Source organism: Diabrotica virgifera, chromosome 2, assembly GCF_917563875.1.
Source record: "Diabrotica virgifera virgifera chromosome 2, PGI_DIABVI_V3a".
NCBI classification, from domain to species: Eukaryota; Metazoa; Arthropoda; class Insecta; order Coleoptera; family Chrysomelidae; genus Diabrotica; species Diabrotica virgifera.
This window is the reverse complement of record NC_065444.1, coordinates 120,755,542-120,775,283: the sequence shown is the minus strand read 5'-3', so window position 1 is coordinate 120,775,283 and position 19,742 is coordinate 120,755,542. Positions and strand designations below refer to the sequence as shown.

At 34.0% G+C, this 19,742-nt stretch overlaps 1 protein-coding gene across 4 annotated transcripts in view; it reads right to left on the bottom strand.

Moving 5' to 3' along the window:
* Positions 1–19,742, bottom strand: part of LOC114325217 (Ca(2+)/calmodulin-responsive adenylate cyclase) — an 897,698-nt gene that overhangs the window by 365,128 nt on the left and 512,828 nt on the right. For all 4 annotated transcript variants that reach the window (XM_050642766.1, XM_050642767.1, XM_050642770.1 and 1 more), the window contains exon 7: positions 14,797–15,083. In XM_050642766.1, coding sequence (XP_050498723.1) covers positions 14,797–15,083 — 287 coding nt within the window. The remainder of the gene's footprint in view (positions 1–14,796; positions 15,084–19,742) is intronic.

The following is a 19,742-nucleotide window of genomic DNA, read 5'->3' as shown; positions in this document are numbered from 1 at the left end:
AGTGTACATACCAATTTCAATCATGTTTTAATTTAAACATTTAGTTTTGCGTTCGGATTAACAATTTTTGAAAAACTAATAAAATAGAAACAAATTAAAAGTTCAATTCGTACTAAAACTAAAACCATGGATATTCATGTGACAAATTGAGAAGATACCATATATAGGAATATATTTTCTCTCTCAACAACAACAACGGAGGAGGAGGAAAAGAGAGAGATCTCTCTCAACAACAACAACGAGAGGAGGAGGAAAAGAGAGAGATCTCTCTCAACAACAACAACGTGAGGAGGAGGAAAAGAGAGAGATCTCTCAAACAACAACAACGGAGGGAGGAGGAAAAGAGAGAGATTGTTTAAAATCTATATAAATGAGGTCTTGGAATAAGTGGCGGAAATAATGTTCTGGAATGGGGATACAACTAAACGACGACTCAACACTATACACACTGCCTTTTGCTGACGATCAGGTGGTGATTGCCCAGGATACAGATGATCTGATATTTATGACAAACCGGCTGTTTCGAGAATACAAAAAAAGGGCCTATACGTTAATATAGAGAAAACCAAATATATGTGTATATGAGGACAGAAAAATGAGTTCCAACTAGAGGATGATGTAGTTGTCTGATTATGTATACCTTGAAACGAGAATCCAAAAAAGTGAAAGGGCAGAATTCGAAATAGAGGAAATAAATATGAAAGGAAAGAAAGTAATAGGAGCTTTGAACTCACTACTTTGGTCAAAAACCATATAGACCTGGATCCTACGTACCAAAAAAAGTTGACTAATAGCTAGCTGAAAATTTGTTAACAGCTTAACGGTGTCTAGTCGGACAAACTTTGATGCATGGGAACACTGAAACAGGGGAAGTTTTAATTTTGGAACAGGTTAAAAATTTGGAACGGTCAGACCACGAAAACGTCACATGTATTTTGTCCGACAGAACATCCAATTGATTTGTTACCCTTTCATTAAACTCTCATGCAAAATCAGACTGGTGTTTATCACCAACTGGGCATTTTAATGAGTGGAACACGAAGAACATGTCAAATGACAGGAATCATGTTGGTTAGTCTGATTTTTGTATGAGAGTTTAATGAAAGGGTAACAAATCAATTGGATGTTCTGTCCGACACAATACATGGGACGTTTTCGTAATCTGACGTTCCAAATTTTTAAACTGTTCCACAATTAAAACTTCCCCTGTTCCAGTGTTATCGTACATCAAAGACACCGTTAAGCTATTAACAAATTTTCAGCTTCTTATTAATCAACTTTTTTTTGGTACGCGGGATCCAGGCCTAATATCAAAAGAAAAGAAAACACAGCTATATAATAGCATATTTATTTAAAAGCGTGGTATTGTATGGATGTGAAACCTGACAATAGAATAAATGAACAGAACAGAAGTTGCTCGCACTGGAAATGGACTTTTGGCGAAGATCGGCCTACATCTCCAGAGTCTCACATATAATGAATGAACGAGTACGAGATATGTGAACAGAAAAACAAACATAATAGAAGAAGTCTAACAAAAACAACTTTGTTGGTATGGCTATGTACAAAGAATAGAGGAACGTCGACTTCCAAAGCTGATAATGGAATGGCAACCCCCGGAAAGAAGGAAAAGAGGCAGACCGAAAACTACCTGGATAAGTGAAATCTAGAAAGCAATGTCTGAGAGAGATCTACGACCAGGAGATTGGATTGATCGACTCTTCTGGAAAATAGAAACCGGAAGGCGCAGTACGCTATAAACTGGTGTTATATATGTATATATAGACAAAAAAGAACCTCAAAAATAACAAGAAGAATAGAAGATAAGGGTCTATCAAAATACATCATATTTGTGGACTTAAAAGGTTCTTTGACTGAACAAACCTTTCTAAATTAACTGACATACCGACAAATCTAACAAGGTTATAAAAATAAACAGAGCCAAAATTGCCACTATGAAATAAATTACGAACGAGCATTCAATGAGGAGATAGACTAATTAAAAGAAGAAAAAAGAATACTGATCAAATGCGGAAATAATTAAGATAGGTATAGTAAAAACAGCCAAAAACACCAGAGAAAAAAAAAAGAAAAGCAGAACATATGTTTTGATGAAAAATGGAGAAAATAATTACAGCGAAGGAAATCAAGACAAAGAATGCTAAAATGAGATCAAAAGATGCAGAAAGAGAGTATATTGAACAACGAAAAAGAAGTAAAGAAGTATGACGTATTAAAGGCTATTAAAATAAAAGAAGATATAATTAAAAATTCTTAGAAATTAAAGAAAGTTGCAAAAATAAAGATGAAAAGATGGGATATTTTGTAAGACCTCTATCTATGAGAGACCAAAATGAAAACATTCTAATTAATAAAAAAGCCACTTTAAACAGGTGAAGGAATACTTCGAATATTTGCTGAGAGGAGAAGAATATATATATATATATATATATATATATATATATATATATATATATATATATATATATATATATATATATATATATATATTGATGTGATTTATTAATGTAAATTAAATTTGTTAAGTTAACTTCTTCTATTAGTTTTCTGTTGACCAATGTTATTTCAGATCCAGTGTCTATCATAATTTTAATTGGTTTCTCGTTGATAAATCCATCCACAAATTTTAAATTAACTCCATTTTTCTTTTCGTTGTTTCTTGCCAATTTAATAAACTCCTTGGGGTTACAAAAGATTCCTGTTTGATTTTTGGTTTTTAGTGAGCGCCGTCGTGAAAAGACGCCGGTTGCTCATCGTTGTTTATATTTTCGTCATAATGTCTCTCTCCGTCATATTCATCTGTCTGGGTATTATTTACTTCTCTTCTATTTTCTCTTGGTCTGTCGGATCTGTTTCGGTTTTCTCGATATCCCTGTTCATTTTGTCTACCATTATTTCTGTTTTCTTGATTTGCGAGTGTGGTGTTTCTATTCTGGTATTCTCGATTTCTGTCCTCATTCCATTGCCTATTTCTTTGTTCATAATTTCCTCTTCCGTTGTCTCTATTTTCGTTTTCCCTTCTGGGATTAATATCTCGTCTTGTATAGTCCCTCCTATTTTGATTTCTATCTCTGTAATCCTGTGTTTCTCGGGGCCTGTAATCTTCTCGCGACCTTCTTGATTTTCTTTCTCTTAAACGTGATTCTCTTATTTGTAAGAATTGGCATAAACTATCTATGTCTTTGTAGTTTTGCAATGTGATATGGTCTTGCAGCGTTTCTTCGAAATGTCTTGCAATCAGTTCGACTAATTGTTCCGATGAGTAATTATATTGTAAATGTTTTGCGTTATAGTAAATTTGTAATGCATATGTCCTTTCTGATATACCCATCCTATCATTGTATTTCCCATTTTGCAATTCCTTGTTAATTTCCAATTGTTGGACTTTTCCCCAGAAATAATTCAAAAATTTTTGTTCAAATTGTTGCCAACTGTCAAATTCTTCTTCTTTGCAACCGAACCATAGGCTTGCTTCATATTTTAGATGATTTCTGATAGTTTCTTTTGCTGTTTCGAAATTTCCGATGTGCTGTATTTTCTTTTTCAGGCTATTTATGAACGGCACTGGGTGTAATCTTCTTACATCCCCGCCAAACCTTATCTTCACGTCATCTGTGCTATGTATAACCATTTCTCTTCTTTCTCCTACATTTTGTTGAATATTGATTTCCGCAATCTTTCTTTCCATTTCTTCTCTGATTGCTTGAATAGCGTTTTCAAACTTGTTTTCCAAATTTTCTATTTCCTTTTTCTTGCAATTCGTTATTTCCTTTATTTTGATTTTGATTTCTTTAATCTCTAACTCCTGTTTCTCGCTTTTTTCTGCAATCTCTTCTATTTTTTTAACCATTTCCTTCTTAATACTCTCTATATTTCTGTTGTTTTCTTCTATGGCTTGTTTTGTTTCCTGTTGATTGTCATCCATTTTTTGCTCCACTTTATCCATTTTCTTTGATGTTTCTTCCTGATTTTTATCCATTGTCCTTTTTGCTTCATCCATTGCTAGTTTTGTTTCTCTTTGATTGTCATCCAGTTTTTGTGACTGGAGTTGCATCAGTTGTAATAGTTTATCTATTCCTGATAATTCTTGCTGTTCTGATGCCATGATTGTCGTGTCTAAAATATCTTCTTGGTCTGAATGTTCTTTTTGTTTTTTGTTGTCTTTGCTTTGGCTTCTTATCACAGACATTTGTTTTCAAGAAGTACTGTCCCCGCCAAATATGAAATTTTACTAGTATGTTACCAAGACGACTTTTTCTCACCCAAATATTATAAATTGTCAATAAATATATCAAATGTAAATATCGTAAAAATAAAATATTAAATCAGTTATGTAAAATTTGTACCTAAAGAGATCTAAAATTTTATGTTATCAAATGTAAGTATCTCACTTTTTACCACAGGCATATAAATTTTCAAATACCGGCTTTACTCTTTCTATCCTTCAAATTTGCCACTACAAATACTTTACAATGCTTTCCACGTTGGACGACAGTTGATGTGATCTTAATTATTGATATGAGATAATATTTTTATATGTCATTTAATTTAATCAATGCATTAATAATAATCTAATTAATTTACCAGATCACATATCAATATGTTTTCAATCTCAGGGCTTTTTATAAAATTAATTACTTACTTACGTGGCTTCTAAGTATTTCTCAATGGTTCCTAATCGGGATAGGAAAGAAAAGAGTAAAATAATAACACATATGGGTTACAATTGTAATCAAAATATTGTTTATTTTATTTAAATGGCAATCACTGCTTAATATTTGCTATATCTTATTATTCTTAAACATAACATTTACACATGGGAATCTTATTTCCTTTTGGTTTCCAATTGAAAGTTTTTATTAACATTTAACTATTATGATTTATTAGCAACAATTCTATTTAAGTCTGATGAAGCTTTTCTGATATTATTGATTATGTTTCTTCAATTTTAAATGTGGTATTTAATACGAAAAACCCATACATTCATGTCCAAACAAATGAGACTGACCTTTTTCTGGTGAACTGAGAATGTCTTCACACAAGACCCGTTTCCTGCTATCCTTGGCTGCAATCAAAACCTCGTCCTGGCTTCCAGTAATGTTCTCCTTTGAAACTAGCTCGTATAGCTCTCGTTTCCTGCTTCTGTCGTGATGCTGTGTTCTACCTTTTTCGAAACTGCAATCAGCTACCGGGAACTCTTGGCTCAAGGAGGTTCTTTTACTCTCAACCTGGCCTACCTCTCGTTCCACGATAGATACTCCACACTCACGGAACTACACCGGCTTTCTCACTCTCCGTACACTACCGTCTACTACTGGACTTCACTTCTCGACAGCTCAAAACATTCTGATCTCTATTTTCATTCATTCCCCTACTTTCTAAATATCCCTTCTAGATTCACAAATCAACCTTCCACCACCAACTCTCATTCGCAGTCTTCCTCAAAACCAATTTTTAATCTTTCTAAATATGCTTAATGGATTTCAAAGAAAATAGTTAATTCCCATTCTAAAATTACTTTCTACTATTTACAAATTATAATGACCTATTCTCTATTTCCACTATGTCTTATTTAGCATCGGCTAATGATCGAACCTTCCGCGAACAACGATAATGACCTATTATCGATTTCACTTGAGTTTTATTTAGCATAGGCTAATGATCGAACCTTCCGCGAACAACGATAATGGTACGCGCAATTCACTTTGTTTTTTCTAAGCGCATTGTCCCGTGTTCCGTAAGCTTTTTCTAATCACTTCTTAAAATTAAATATAACAATTTGTTGTATACAGGTTGTTCTAAATTTATATGCCCGTGGTTGAGAAAATTGAAAATATTTTATATTAAATTGAATTTTGTCTATAATTATCAAAATTTAATTTTCAGATCAAATAGAAATATAACAATATATATATATATATATATATATATATATTGTTAAGATATGTAAAATTTGAATTAATATGGTTTCGATCTTAATATTTTAGAAAAGTTAAAACATATAATAAAAATATACCAAAATTCATTTCGAAGAAATGAAAGTCAATTATCTTTGGATGGCCGTAGGTAAACAAAATTTAAATAGGGATTAAGTATTTTCTTTGTACAGTTAGTATGATAAGGAAGTGGTTATGTGTTTGGACAATGAGACCGGGTTAGGGAACAATTGTATTTAGAAATTTAAATGAATGTAATCTCCTTAAAAACCGATTGGCATGTAATTAGTTTTAGGAAATTTCTAATGGGAGGAAAAGTTGGTGTTGAATCTGACATTGACAATTTGGAATTGAATTCTTGGGAATCGTTGTCAGTGGACTTTCATAATTTTTTTACATAATTTAATTTTACGGTAGAATAATTTTTTCAACGTTACTGTTTAGTGCTGGCCTTTAAACGAATGTGATTCTAGACGATAGTTGTTAAATGATCGTCAAGTCGAATAGTGGTGATCTCTGAGAGTCTCCTGAAGTAGTAAGGCAGATAAATGAATAGCTGTGAGTTTGTTGAAATAAGTGTCCTGACGGAGGCTCATCACGTAAAGCATTGTAAGTTATATTGTTCTACTTATATTCCAAGAGTCACCGTTGCATGCCGGAACGAGAAATAGATTCAGTTTATTGAGAGGAGAAAAGGCTAGCATTGTTTTTTGAAAGATACGTGCATCTGTAGGGGGTCATTGATGACAATAGGCTTGCAATAGTTTGTTGCGAGATTGCTGACTACATAGGGGGCTGCTAAGAGTAAATTGTAGGCGACCAGAGACAAGAATTTGGACAACTCATCATCCGAGAGACAGTTTTATTTTTTTTTTGTAGAATTATTCATAACGCAAATTTCAATAAGTACTTTAGATAGTGGTAGGAGTATTTCAATAATCAGAATAGGAGATATTATTTTTAGAGGATATTTTGAGGGTGAATTTATTTCAATAGATGTTTTTGTACCATATATGTGTTTTATTCCGTTAGTCTTTGACCTTATTTATCATATGTAAAGCAAAGGAGATATTGAAGCACGAGAATATAAAACCCTGAGATTAGAGCATTAAATAGTGTGATTAAATCATAAGTGCATCATTAAAATTAAATTTAATTAATTAATTAATTATCTAATCAATTGCTTTGAGCACACCGATCTTTGAATATCACATTAACTGGCGCCCAGAACGTGGTGGCTTAAAAAATATCGCAGCTTTGCATTTGATGGTAGGGAAAGAGATAAGGAATAACTACAGGTGATCCAGAGATAATTTGACAATTTTTCCAGGTGTAAAAATATTTTTGATTTATGGATTGATCGTAGGTAGTTGATATTTACTGCTATTGAATTATTTAATATTTTTACCAATCGTACATTTGATATTTATTTTGAAATTTACTGATTGCATATTTGATATTTGTGGCGAAAATTTATTAAATTTGGGGAGAAATATTTGTCGTGTTCTGCAACTTATAGAGTGTTGTAAAATTTCACATTTGGCGGGGACAAAGAAAACAGTAACAAAAAGAAACAACATGTCGACCACAAGGAGGCAAAGCAAAATGCAAGAAAGCAGAGAGAATAACAGAGAAGAGGAAAAAATTGTTGAAGAAGGATTGGGTAATGAAGGAGATACAACGATTATGGAGAGAAAAGAACAGGAATTAACAGGAATAGAGAAACTATTGCAACTGATGCAACTCCAATCACAACAAATGGATAGAAATCAACAGGAAACAAAAAGGACAATGCAAGAAAATCAACAGGAATCAAAACGAGCCATGGAAGAAACACAACAAAAAATAGAGAAAAATCAACAGGAAGCAAAACGAGCCATGGAAATAACACAACAAAAAATGGAAGAAACACAAAGAGAAATATCACAGAGAATAGAACAGAAATTGGAAGAGAATGATGGCAAATTGGAAAAGCGTTTGGAAAAATATGAAAATGAAGTGAAAGCCTGTTTAGAAAAAGTTAGAGAAGAAACAGAAAGGAAACTGAAGATGCAACGAGAAGAAATAGAAACTAAAATGAAGGATATTAAGACTGTGCAGAAGATGGAATTAGAACAGTTAGAAAGCAAATTTGAAAATGCAATACAAGAAGACAGGCGAGAAATAGAAGAAAAATTTAAGCAAAACGAAAAACAAATTGCGGAACTCAAGAATCAACAGAATTGTGGAGAAAGAAGGGAAATGATTATCCTTGGTACAAGCGACGCGAAAATACAATTTGGAGGGGATATTAGAAAAACACACCCAATACCATTTGTTAAAAATTTGAAAACCAAATTGCAACATATTAGATATTTTGACGACTGCAAAGAAACAATTAGAAACCATCTGAAAGAAGGAGCAGCGTTATGGTATGAAAGTAAAGAAGATGAGTTTGAAAATTGGACAGATTTCGAAAATAAATTTCTCAACTATTTCTGGGGGAAAGTTAAACAGAGGGAAATCAACCAAGAGCTACAGAATGGAAGATATCACGAGAAAATGGGAATATCGGAAGAAAGATATGCTTTGCAGATATATAACAATTCCAAATATCTAGACTACAAATACTCTACCGAACAACTGGTAGAAATGATAAGCAGACATTTCGAAGAAACGCTGGAGGACCACGTGATTTTGAGAAACTATCAAGATATTGATAGTTTGTGCCAATTCCTTCAAGTAAGGGAAGCAAAAAGAAGAGAAATGCGAAACAGAAGACAACATGAACAATATAATGGACCGGCAAGAAGGTATCAATCAAATTATGACCAGAGAAACCGACATGCCCAATCAACAAACGAAGATAGGCCGAGAGAATACCAAAATTACAATAGACAACAAAATTATGATAACAGGAATCACGCAAAAAATAGAACATATGAAAATCACAACAGAAACAGAGATGCACAAAATCCTTCGACTAGGAATACGAACGAACAAAGGGACGGTAGAAACAATCAGAATTTCCAACGACAAAATAGAAGGGAGATGAATCATGTAACAATAGAAAACGAGGAAGAAGATGTATGCAATGAATCCAGACAGGATTTTCAATAAAGCATCCACTGAACAAACATAAACAACTCTCCGGTATATTTTGTCATCCTAGAGAGTTTATACAGTTGGCGGGAAATGAAAGACAAAGTTCTAATTCAAATTTAATATTCTTAGATGCATTTATAAAACATAAAGCGATTAAAATTTTGATTGATTCTGGATCGGAGATATCGTTAATCAATAAGAAACTAGTAAAAGAATTAAATTTGGACAGATTTGTGTATAAAATTCCTAGGGTTGCTTTAGTGGGTGCAAACAACAAAAAATTGACGACAGTAAATGAAGGTTTGGGAGTGCGGATCAGAGTGGGAGACAAATACTATATTATGCAATGTGTGGTGATCGAAGATTTAAACCATGATATGATAGCGGGAATTGATGAATTGAGTGAAAAACATATCACCATAAATTTTTCGGAGAATAAACTGGAAATCAGAGCAGAACCAGACCACATAGAAGAAGAAATGGAAATAGATAGGAAAATAATTGTTGAAAAGATAAATGAACAGGAAAAACATAAAGAAATCAATATGACTGTAGAGGAAAAACAGAAAGTACAAGAAAAAAATCAACCAGAAAAAAAAAAGAAGGAAGAAAAAGAAGAAGAGTTCAAAAAGAAAGAAGGAAAACAAGGTGGATACAAGAGAAAGACAGGAAATCGAAGGTACGGAAGAATTGTCGGCAATCGACGATAAAACAGAAAGGAAGCAGGAAGAAAAGGAAGTTCTCATAAGAGAAATGAAAGCAGTAGAAACATGGTGCTCGGGATACCAAATGGAAATTGAAGATAAAAAAAAACAGAAGAAGAAATAAAGGATGAGGACAGAGAAGAAATGGCAATAATGGACGAGAATCCAGAATTTTATGAAGAAATATTATGGACAGTGAATACATGCGAACAAAATGAGGATGAAAGAAAATTAAAATGTGGAGAAAACATGGAAAAGGAAGTAGAGAAGATTCTAGAAAATTATGGAGATTTGATTAATGAAGAAAGCCGAGTGGCTAAAAATTATGAACATTCTTTTAAAGTTAAAAACTTAGAAAATTTTAAATCCAAGACATATCCAATCCCGTATAAATACAGGCAAAGCGTCGGACAGGAAATTGAAAAAATGATCGAAGACAAGGTGATAGAAAGATGTGACTCTCCATATATCAACCCGATAGTATGCGTTAAAAAATCGAGTGGTGATTTGCGATTATGTTTAGATGCAAGAAACATTAATTCACACACAATCGCGCAATACGAAGCGCCTTTGAACATCGAAGCCATATTTGGACGAATCACAGGGTCACACATTTTTTCCAAAATCGATTTGAAACATAGTTTTTGGTTAATACCTTTGGCAGAGAAATGTCGAAATTATACCGCTTTTTCGATCGACGGAGTGGTATACCGATTTAGGGTGGTACCATTTGGCCTACAGAGTGCATGCGCTGCTTTGGTTCGCGCATTGAACACAATCTTAAATAGGCATGGAGAATTTGTTGTACATTACATAGATGATTTATTAATTTTCTCACCAGATATAACAAGCCATCTACGACATATTCACACTGTGCTAGAAGAACTGGATCAAGCGGGATTGAAATTAAATATTAAAAAGTGTCAGTTTTTCCAAAAGGAAATACTGTATTTAGGATTCAAATTAGACACAAAAGGGATTAGTCTTGCAGAAGATAGAATCGAAATTATAAATAACTACGCTAGGCCAACCAATTTAAAAACATTGCGGGGATTTTTGGGAATGGTAAACTATTTCAAAAAACTAATACCAGACATCAGCACAAAAGAAATACCGTTGATAGCATTACTTAAGAAAAATGTTAGGTGGAAATGGGGAACGGAACAAGAAATGGCTTTCAAAAATTTAAAAGGAGCTTTCTCCACAGCTGTAAGAGTACACCACCCAAGATATGATCAACCTTTCATTCTCCGGACCGATGCTTCCATAACAAAATTCGCAGGGGTGTTATCACAGATCCAAGACGATGTAGAGGTGCCAATCTGTTTTGTCTCCCGTGTAACCAAAACATATGAGAGAAAGTACAGCGTTACTGAATTAGAGTTCGCCAGTGTGTTATTTTGTGTAAATAAATTACGGTTTTACCTACTAGGGGCAAAATTCACCATTGAAACAGACCATGCAGCTTTGATACATATAATGAAAAATAGGCTGGTAAATAATAGAATTCATAGGGGCATTCTTTTACTTCAAGAGTATGATTTTAAATTTAAATATATCAAAGGAACTGACAATATCTTGGCTGATGCGTTGACGAGAGATGAACAATTCCGCAAAGAGGACCACAAAACTCTCCACGTTGGCATGAACATAATGAGAGAAGAAGCAGGCTTATTTTCTTTGGCTCAGATCAGGGAAAATCAGGAACAACTGGATGAAAGAGAAAAGCAAAGGGTCGAACAAGAGGATAACTTATATTTTAAGAGGGTCGATGGTAGAGAACTATATGTAATCAAGGAACAGATGGCAAAAGAAGTTTTAGCAAAATTACACTGTGACAACGGACACATTGGAAGCAGGAAGGTGTGGCTTATGTTCAGGGAGAACTACATTTGTCGAAAGGACTATACAATAGCCAAAGAGATGACTCGAAATTGCGAGACATGCCAAAAGTGTAAAAGTAAGAATTTCAAAAACGAAAACATCACAAAAAACGTCATAGCTCGGAAGAAACTGGATATTGTCGCCATTGATATGTTGAGCGATTTAATAACAACAACACAGAGGAATAAACACATATTAGTTATGGTGGATGTTTTTTCAAAGTATTTAAAACTGTACCCATGTAGAACCACGAAAGGAGCTGAAATACTTCGGAAGATAGACGATTTTATCGAAACAGTGGGAAGACCAGACAATATTTTGTTGGACAATGCAACATACTTTAGGAACGACCGTTTTAAAGGGGAATTAAGAGAGAGAGGCATAAATACAAAATTTGTAAGCATCCGACATCCACAGAGCAACCCATCAGAGCGTTTTATACAAGAAGTCACAAAATTTCTAAGAATTGCTGCGGAAGAACATCATCGACATTGGGACAGAAAAGTGTTTGAAATAGAAACGTATTTGAACTGTGCACCAAATACGGTTACCAAGGAGACGCCTTTATATGTAATGAAAGGAACAATGCCTACGAGACCGTGGGAAGACACCGCCCCCAGACAATACGAAGAAGTGATCGAGGTGGTTCAACGAAGATTGAGACGAAGTGGAGAGAAATATCTCCAAAGGCAAGAGAGGACCCGAAGAAGAAGGCCGGTTACATTCCAGAAAGGGGATAAAGTTTTAGTGAGGGCACTAAGGGTGTCCAATTTACAAAATGGTATTTGTGCTAAATTGATGCCGGTATTTGAAGGTCCATATAGGGTCAATACGGAAAATGGGGTAAATAGTTATGAATTAGCGCATATAGAGACAGGCAAGATACGGGGTATTTTTAACATTCACGACATTTATAAGTATCATGAGTAGAGTTTGGTAACATAATGGAATAATTTGATCCTAAAAAAAACTTGTGTCATTTAAATAAATAACAGAGTTTTTCGGCAAATCAAATGGCGGGGAGTTGTTAAGATATGTAAAATTTGAATTAATATGGTTTCGATCTTAATATTTTAGAAAAGTTAAAACATATAATAAAAATATACCAAAATTCATTTCGAAGAAATGAAAGTCAATTATCTTTGGATGGCCGTAGGTAAACAAAATTTAAATAGGGATTAAGTATTTTCTTTGTACAGTTAGTATGATAAGGAAGTGGTTATGTGTTTGGACAATGAGACCGGGTTAGGGAACAATTGTATTTAGAAATTTAAATGAATGTAATCTCCTTAAAAACCGATTGGCATGTAATTAGTTTTAGGAAATTTCTAATGGGAGGAAAAGTTGGTGTTGAATCTGACATTGACAATTTGGAATTGAATTCTTGGGAATCGTTGTCAGTGGACTTTCATAATTTTTTTACATAATTTAATTTTACGGTAGAATAATTTTTTCAACGTTACTGTTTAGTGCTGGCCTTTAAACGAATGTGATTCTAGACGATAGTTGTTAAATGATCGTCAAGTCGAATAGTGGTGATCTCTGAGAGTCTCCTGAAGTAGTAAGGCAGATAAATGAATAGCTGTGAGTTTGTTGAAATAAGTGTCCTGACGGAGGCTCATCACGTAAAGCATTGTAAGTTATATTGTTCTACTTATATTCCAAGAGTCACCGTTGCATGCCGGAACGAGAAATAGATTCAGTTTATTGAGAGGAGAAAAGGCTAGCATTGTTTTTTGAAAGATACGTGCATCTGTAGGGGGTCATTGATGACAATAGGCTTGCAATAGTTTGTTGCGAGATTGCTGACTACATAGGGGGCTGCTAAGAGTAAATTGTAGGCGACCAGAGACAAGAATTTGGACAACTCATCATCCGAGAGACAGTTTTATTTTTTTTTTGTAGAATTATTCATAACGCAAATTTCAATAAGTACTTTAGATAGTGGTAGGAGTATTTCAATAATCAGAATAGGAGATATTATTTTTAGAGGATATTTTGAGGGTGAATTTATTTCAATAGATGTTTTTGTACCATATATGTGTTTTATTCCGTTAGTCTTTGACCTTATTTATCATATGTAAAGCAAAGGAGATATTGAAGCACGAGAATATAAAACCCTGAGATTAGAGCATTAAATAGTGTGATTAAATCATAAGTGCATCATTAAAATTAAATTTAATTAATTAATTAATTATCTAATCAATTGCTTTGAGCACACCGATCTTTGAATATCACATTAATATATATATATATATATATATATATATATATATATATATATATATATATATATATGGAAGTAATCTTAGAAAATGAGGAACGAGGAACTATAATAATCGATAATTAATCGAAATAATATGGATTTACAATTATTACCAAAAGAATATTGAAAGCAATAATATGACTTATCGAATATTGTAAGCAATAATATCCAATATTTTTTTAAGTATACATTAAGAATACATCGAATATAATTCTGATCTGCTTTTTACTCTATGTTTGATCATTTTATAGATCCTGCTTCCACTATCTTTGGTTGGTATCAAGTACCGTATAAATTCTTATACATTTCCGATTTAACTTCGCTAAAAATAAATTCGCTTTTTTGTGAACACTATCGTAATTTTCAAAATTTTTGCCTGACCTATTTTCTTGCCACATTTTATACAGTCCTGTAATTTTTTCTACGGCTCTAGGTAAAGTATTTCAATAGCAGCCACATTTCTCCACATTAAATTAGGACTACCTTTCGTAGATATCATGGTTCATTTCCATGTATCTCTGGACCAGCACATGCAACTTGAACAAAGCTTCTCTTGTGTTCCATACAAGTCTGACAAAAATTTTCTTTATGAGTTAAATGACTTCAAACTGGACTTGGTAGGAACAACTATACATGTTACACATAGGAACGTATACTTGTTACACATAGGAACAACTATAAAATCGGACTTATAAGAATAAATACATAGAAGAAAAATAAAGATGGATAGCAACAATTACAGATAAAATATGAAGAAAAAAAAGCATGTCGTTGATTGATAATTAATAAAACTAAAACTAATGAAATTTATGTTAGATGTTTTAAATTCTAAATTGTTGAAAAAACCCATATTTGTATATTGTTCACGATTGTTTTAGTACATACAAAGATTAAAACCTACCCTGGTTCACCGCCAGCCTCCATATTATTAGCTAGTGTTACGTCATTCGACCATACATCGTACTGCCATTTTCTAAGACCCAGGACTCCGCAAAGTACTCTTCCAGAATGAATTCCGACTCTCATATTCAGTTGGACATCTGTAGCTTCCACAACGCTCGCAATTGCGTCGATCATATCCAGTCCCATCTCTACAGCGCAATGCGCATGATCAGTCCTTGGTTCTGGAAGACCTGAAACGCAGTAGTAGCAGTCACCGAGGATTTTTATCCGCAAACAGTGGTTATCCTGTAACAAAACAACCTATTTTATATATACACATTTATATATTTTGCATAATATCATATATTTTTCTTTGCTATTTTAGTTGGGAGTAAATAGTAAAGGGATTATATTGGAAGTATAGTAAATTTATATGACATAGTATTAATTTGTAAAATTAAAATAATAATTCTTCTGACTTATGCGTTCTATTCACTTTATAAAGATTATTTTTTTCAATATTTTATACATGTGCGGCTAATCACCATAATCTTTTCTCAGAAGGGTTTGCACACAATAATGAAAGGCACCTTTGTATATAAACACCTACTAATAAACATTTATACTACTACAATTTAGGAATATACAAGAAACTTCATTCAAATTTAGGTTCTTTACTATTATACAAATAACACCGTAATCTTTTACCAGGGTATACGCAAATATCAACCCCTCCTTTCAAATAATTGTAAAACTACATTTATTTTTCTCCAAATGAGACTACTTATGAATAAATATTTTTTTCTACAAGAGTTTTCTTGCCTTTCATTATTCTGTGCAAATGCTTCAGGTAGATCGCACCCTCGAGGTAGATCACAAACTACAGTAGCACCAACACGTTGTATATTTGTTTTTCTGATAACTAATTGCAAATTTTCTATATACACCTTGTACACACAACCAAACTTATAGGGAATCACCATGTATTTCAAAGCAATATTTATTTCTTTTGAAAAAACTTTAACGTTATTGTTGCGAAGAATAAAGGTTTTTATTGAAAATAAACAAATCGATAAGACAATCAGACAGTCCAGCTCGGTACGGTATATGTTATTTGCTTGAGTTGCAAATTGAACGAAAATAAATAAATAACTTTTGCGTCCCAAAAAGGAAAATATGCCTCATGTGGGGTTATAGAACTTACAACGGGGAAAGATATTGGTCTTGTGGAGAAAATAATGTTCTCAGAGGGACATAGCTGTAGAGCTATGCGTAACACAGGGCGTTCTGTCCAAAACCTATGCTAGGTAACAGGAACTAGGAAAGCTTAAAAATAAAGCAAGGGAAAGTCGCCAAAAAGTAATAACGGTTCGTCACGATCGTTTAATTGTCCAATCAGCTGGAAAACACTCAACCATTTCTCACCTGCAGCTCAAAAGGCAGCTTTTGGAAGCTACAGGTGTAACTTTTTCAGTTAAAACGATAAGAAGAAGAGATCGTGCCAAGAAGTATACAGCAGGAGACAGTTACGAGTTCCCGAGTTATCCAGGCAGCACAAGATTGGTCGCCTAAATTGGTGACTTCAACACCAAAACTGGAACATTGGGAATTGACAAAATGTGCTATTTTCTGAAAAAGTCAGGAATGGTGTAAAATCAGATGACCCACGAAATCGTGTACTTAGAGGTCGAAGAAGACAAGCAAGAACGAAAACTGTCACATCGTTTCACAAATATACAAGGGGAAGCATAACGTTCTGGAGAGGAATTGTGATCCGTAAAAAAACTCCTTTAATTTCCATCCAATCAACTTTAGCTACTCACAGGTACGTTGATAACCAGTAGTTAGGTTCTGGAGAGATGCAACAGGAGAAAATTTAATTTTCATGCATGATAATGGACCTCCACATACCATTAGAGTGCCTAGAGACATCATTGAAGCAGAAGGGACTCCCTTGTTTGGAGTGGACTGCTTGCTCACCCGAGCTTAACCCGATAGAGTATTTGTGGGATATGCTTAAAAGAAAAATTAGAGCTCGCCGCGATAATCCACAAAACACCGCACGGCTAGTATAAGCTGCTTTTGAAGAATGGAGCAACCTACCACAACAAAATGTTGAAAGTTGATTAGGAGCGTGCCCACGCAAACTGAAGCTTGCATCGGCGGGCGAACTTTCGACACCAAATTGTGTTTGTACCTGAGGTAATCGAAGGGTCAAATTTTATTACAGGAAATTTTGACACCGCGCGGTAAAGCAGGTAGCTGGGTAATTACTTGGGTTTTCTCAATATTTATTATCACTTGCATCTAAATTTTTAGTACACGAATATTATTCAGTTGTACATAGGTATTTTATTTCTTATTTGATGTCTTGTTTGTATATGGATAGTACATTTTCAAACTATATATAGGAATATCTAGGGAATATCTAGACGCGACAGAATAACAAACGAGAGAGTCCGAGAAATCATGGGGGTTACACATACTATTGTTGACGACATCAGGACGAAACAACTCAGCTGGTACGGACACGTAAGGAGAATGCCGGAGAATAGAATACCAAGACAAATCCTCGAATGGCAACCAAGAGGAAGGCGCAGACCAGGAAGACCTAGAAGAAGTTGGAGAGAAGGAGTTGATAGAGAAATCAGGGACAGAGAACTCGAGGACGATCTATGGAATGACAGAACGAGATGGAGATTGGAAATCGGAAGACGTCGAAGAACGTTGCAAAGCGATATTATATATATATATATATATATATATATATATATATATATATATATATATATATATATATATATATATATATATATATATATATATGTTGCCTGCATGCAGGGCTTCGGCAAAAGCTTTGCCAATGCTAGATTTTACATACCAAATAAATGGTGTAAGATCACATCGTTAAATCCTCCGTTTATCAATGGGTACCAATAGAATAGACTAGTTTCGCGATGCCTCGCTCGTCAGTATTCGGCTAGGTACGAATTGATACACCGACGGTTCAATGATGTGTCTTAATATTTCGCACCTCAGGTGCCGAGCTACAAAAGTGCCATCTACTCTGATGACCAAGAAGTAGAAACACGACTCGAAAAGAGAAGTTTTCCACAATCTTTTGAGCTGTATTAAAAGTTGCCTGCATGCAGGGCTTCGGCAAAAGCTTTGCCAATGCAAAAAAATATTAAGACACATCATTGAACCGTCGGTGTATCAATTCGTACCTAGCCGAATACTGACGAGCGAGGCATCGCGAAACTAGTCTATTCTATTGGTACCCATTGATATACGGAGGATTTAACGATGTGATCTTACACCATTTATTTGGTATGTAAAATCTAGCATTGGCAAAGCTTTTGCCGAAGCCCTGCATGCAGGCAACTTTTAATACAGCTCAAAAGATTGTGGAAAACTTCTCTTTTCGAGTCGTGTTTCTACTTCTTGGTCATCAGAGTAGATGGCACTTTTGTAGCTCGGCACCTGAGGTGCGAAATATTAAGACACATCATTGAACCGTCGGTGTATCAATTCGTACCTAGCCGAATACTGACGAGCGAGGCATCGCGAAATTAGTCTATTCTATTGGTACCCATTGATATACGGAGGATTTAACGATGTGATTTTACACCATTTATTTGGTATGTACAATATATATATATATATAAGATTATGGTATTCTTGACTGTATATTCAAATATCAAGCAGTGATTCTTGAGGATGCAGTCTATTTTGGCCCACAAGACAAAGAAAACTCTTTGACTTACTGTCAAGCTTTCAAATAAAACTAAGTCAAAGAGTTCTTTGTCTTGTGGGCCAAAATAGACTGCATCCTCAAGAATCACTTCTTGATATATATATATATATATATATATATATATATATATATATATATATATATATATATATATATATATATATATATTGTTATATTTCTATTTGATATGAAAATTAAAATTTGATAATTATAAACAGAATTCAATTTAATATAAAATATTTTCAATTTTCTCAACCACGGGCATATAAATTTAGAACAACCTGTATACAACAAATTGTTATATTTAATTTTAAGAAGTGATTAAATAAGACTCAAGTGAAATCGTTAATAGGTCATTATCGTTGTTCGCGGAAGGATCGATCATTAGCCGATGCTAAATAAGACTAAGTGGAAATAGAGAATAGGTCATTAAAATTTGTATATAGTAGAAAGTAATTTTAGAATGGGAATTAACTATTTTCTTTGAAATCCATTAAGCATATTTAGAAAGTTTAAAAATTGGTTTTGAGGAATACTGCGAATGAGAGTTGGTGGTGGAAGTTTGATTTGTGAATCTGGAAGGGATATTTAGAAAGTAGGGGAATGAATGACAAATAGAGATCAGAATGTTTTGAGCTGTCGAGAAGTGAAGTCGAGTGGTAGACGGTAGTGTACGGAGAGTGAGAAAGCCGGTGTAGTTCCGTGAGTGTGGAGTATCTATCGCGGAACGAGAGGTAGGCCAGGTTGAGAGTAAAAGAACCTCCTTGAGCCAAGAGTTCCCGGTAGCTGATTGCAGTTTCGAAAAAGGTAGAACACAGCATCACGACAGAAGCAGGAAACGAGAGCTATACGAGCTAGTTTCAGAGGAGAACATTACTGGAAGCCAGGACGAGGTTTTGATTGCAGCCAAGGATAGCAGGAAACGGGTCTTGTGTGAAGACATTCTCAGTTCACCAGAAAAAGGTCAGTCTCATTTGTTTGGACATGAATGTATGGGTTTTTCGTATTAAATACCACATTTAAAATTGAAGAAACATAGTCAATAATATCAGAAAAGCTTCATCAAACTTAAATAGAATTGTTGCTAATAAATCATAATAGTTAAATGTTAATAAAAACTTTCAATTGGAAATCAAAAGGAAATAAGATTCCCATGTGTAAATGTTATGTTTAAGAATAATAAGATATAGCAAATATTAAGCAGTGAT